This window comes from Lygodium microphyllum, chromosome 3 (genome assembly GCF_053477565.2).
Source record: "Lygodium microphyllum isolate KBCC chromosome 3, Lygodium_microphyllum_v1.1.10, whole genome shotgun sequence".
NCBI classification, from domain to species: domain Eukaryota; kingdom Viridiplantae; phylum Streptophyta; class Polypodiopsida; order Schizaeales; family Lygodiaceae; genus Lygodium; species Lygodium microphyllum.
In genome coordinates, this window is record NC_141137.1 from 41,419,099 (window position 1) to 41,421,950 (window position 2,852).

Below are 2,852 nucleotides of genomic sequence, written 5' to 3' on the forward strand. Positions count from 1 at the left end.
TTTTCTTCGGTTGACTGGGCGACAAGTTGGGCCGCAAGAGGGTCTACGGCATGCTCATGATCTTCAGCTCCATCGTCTCGAGCCTCTCCTTGTTGCAGAAATGCAGGCAAGCAGAAGAACCTATGTATGACTCGACACTTACATGCCTACATGCTTGCATGCAGCCTCGATACTCATTGATTCATCGGCAACTACCTTGTGCCGCTCCTTGTCGAGTGTGCTGCCCTGTGCGATGCCCTGCAGATCTTTAGCAAACTGCCCCATCACGATGTCTACTCCTAGACATCCCTCATCTCTGCCGCTGCAGAATGTGGAGAAGCATAGGACGCTTGTTCTCTGTATCATGGCATGCTAGATGAGCCTGTACGACCGAGTAACTACACATTTGTAGCCCTGCTCAAAGCCTGTGTAAAACAAGAAGATGCTGACAAAAACAGAAAAATCCATGCCGAGATCATTAGACATGGATTTGATACAGATCTTTTGATTGGCAACCTCCTGGTGGACGTGTATGCAAGACTTGGCATGCTTGATACGCAGCATATATTCAATAGTTTGCTCTGTCACAATGTGTACTCCTGGACTTCCCTTATTTTCTACTACATCAATTATGAGGAAATAGAGTATGCTTTCCATCTGTACCAGAAAATTCAAGAGACTTGCATACAACCTAACAATTATACGTTTGTTGCCCTGCTCAAAGCTCGTACTAAGCTACAAGACATGGAATGAAACAAAGGCATACATGTTGATATTGTTAACAATGGACTGGAAAATGACCAATACATTGGTAACAGTCTAGTGGATATGTACGCTAAAGGTGGGTCATTTGCAGAAGCATGTAGTGTGTTTGGAAAGCTTCCTTTTTTGGGATACCGTTTCTTGGAATTCTCTTATTTCAAAATATGCTGAACATGGCCTTGGTAAAGAAGCACTGGGTTGTTTTGAACAGATGCAATTGGAAGATGCACCTCCAGATGTCATCACATTTGCCTGTAGCTTCAAGGCTTGTGTTGATATACAATCCATTGAAGTAGGCCAACGACTAAGCACTGATGTTTTCAAAAAGGGACTGGAAATAGACGAGCTTGTCACCAACACAATGTTTGATATGTACGCCAAGTGTGGCTTACTTGCAGAAGCACAGGATGTGTTTACTAAGCACCCGCAGAGTACAGTCTCATGGAATACACTGATTTCATCTTATGCTGATTGTGGGATTGCAGACAGCAGACAATGCATTTACCTATCAGGCTATAGAGGCTGAGGATGTTGGTGGCCACCAGAGACCCTATCACCAAGGAGTTACAATTTGCCTCGTTTTGGTCATGTTTTGAGTTCAAGAGTAGTTTCTCAAGCTGATTGTTATCTATGGTAGTAATTCAGGGTACTCATTGTGAGAGTTTTTATAATGTCTTGACTTTTACTCAGATTCATGATGATCGTCCTCGTTCGTTATTCCAACTGATGAGGGTCTATATTCCAGCTGATGACACATTATTTCATTTATATTCTTTCGAGCGGATGAGTGTCTATATTCCAACTGATGACAAATTGTTTTATTTATATTCTAGCTGATGACACATTATTTCGTTTATATTCTTTCCAGCTGATGAGCGTCTATATTCCAGCTCATGACAAATTGTTTTATTTATATTCTGTTCATGGGGCCCCACATGTGTTATGTTGTCTATAGAGCGGCATCGTGAACCGTCTAAATAGATCTTGTGTTGTTCTAATGTCACTGTAACATTTTTCTTTAAGTTTTGATGTGACAGATATACTGCTTACATCCCAATTTCAGTTGAAGGCATTTCTTGGAGATTTTATCTTTTGCAGTAATGTCGCTTATCCTTATTTTACATGTTGTATATTTAGGAGTGATAAAGCTCTTTTGATGCCTCTGAATAGGCTATTGTAATTCAGGAGTGATGTAGCACCTTTGATGCCTATGAATAGGCTGTTGTAAGTTCAACTTTGTAATTTTATATTTTGAATATTAATATAATGGTAGGCCTATATAGAGCTGTGGGTTTTTCCCTTGAGCCCCCAAGGGTTTTTTTATCCATAGTAAGGGACCTTTATTTGAGCGGGGGTGTTAGCTATATATAGTGTTAGCTATATATAGTCTATCTATATATAGCACCCCAGGTCCCCTCTATATATTCCTATCATGTGTGCTCAGGTGACACACTTCTGGGGTTTCACTTTCAGTGTCTCGTGTCTCTCTTCTCCTCTCTCTTCCTCCGTTCCTCATCTTTCTCGCGCACTGTTCAATAGAGTAGACATCCCAATAGGTGTAACAAATCCTACAGGTGATGTAGCTCCACCATAATGATGAGACAGAGACATTGCATTGGTGCCTCCACAACAACCACTTAAGCCACCCTCTCTCAAACCTGCACGAGAACAAGGAGTAGCACCTATATCTCAAGTCAATCGCAGGCTCACTGCATCCATGCCTCCATAGCATCCCCCAAAACTACTCTGTGTGTCTGGTCCAAGTATTTAGCGTGAAGAAATAGACAAATGATGTATACTCTAGGAAGAACTATTCTGAATCCCATATGCATAGCGAGGAGAGTGGAACAACCCGAATTCTATAAAGCATTGTACTTGACTATCACTGTTACATGAAATGAATATAATGTTATGATGCTTTGTACGTTCATTTAAGTGTCTTGTTATTGTCGATCTTACACAAGATTGTATTTATAAGTCCAAGATAATCTATCTTGGAACCTAATTAACTTGTGTAATAGTTTGTCTCTACTTGTCCATGTCATTATGAGTTTGGTCTTCATTTTTCATCCACCATAGCTTGTGTCATGCTCTAGATCCGCATCTTGTAA

At 40.8% G+C, this 2,852-nt stretch overlaps 1 protein-coding gene across 1 annotated transcript; it reads left to right on the forward strand.

Annotated features, from left to right (window-relative positions):
- Positions 1 to 348: 348 nt before the first annotated feature.
- LOC148038259 (pentatricopeptide repeat-containing protein At3g03580-like) lies at positions 349 to 732 on the forward strand. The gene has a single exon (XM_087675237.1). The coding sequence runs from the start codon at positions 349 to 351 to the stop codon at positions 730 to 732; it is 384 nt and encodes a 127-aa protein (XP_087531363.1).
- Positions 733 to 2,852: the final 2,120 nt, after the last annotated feature.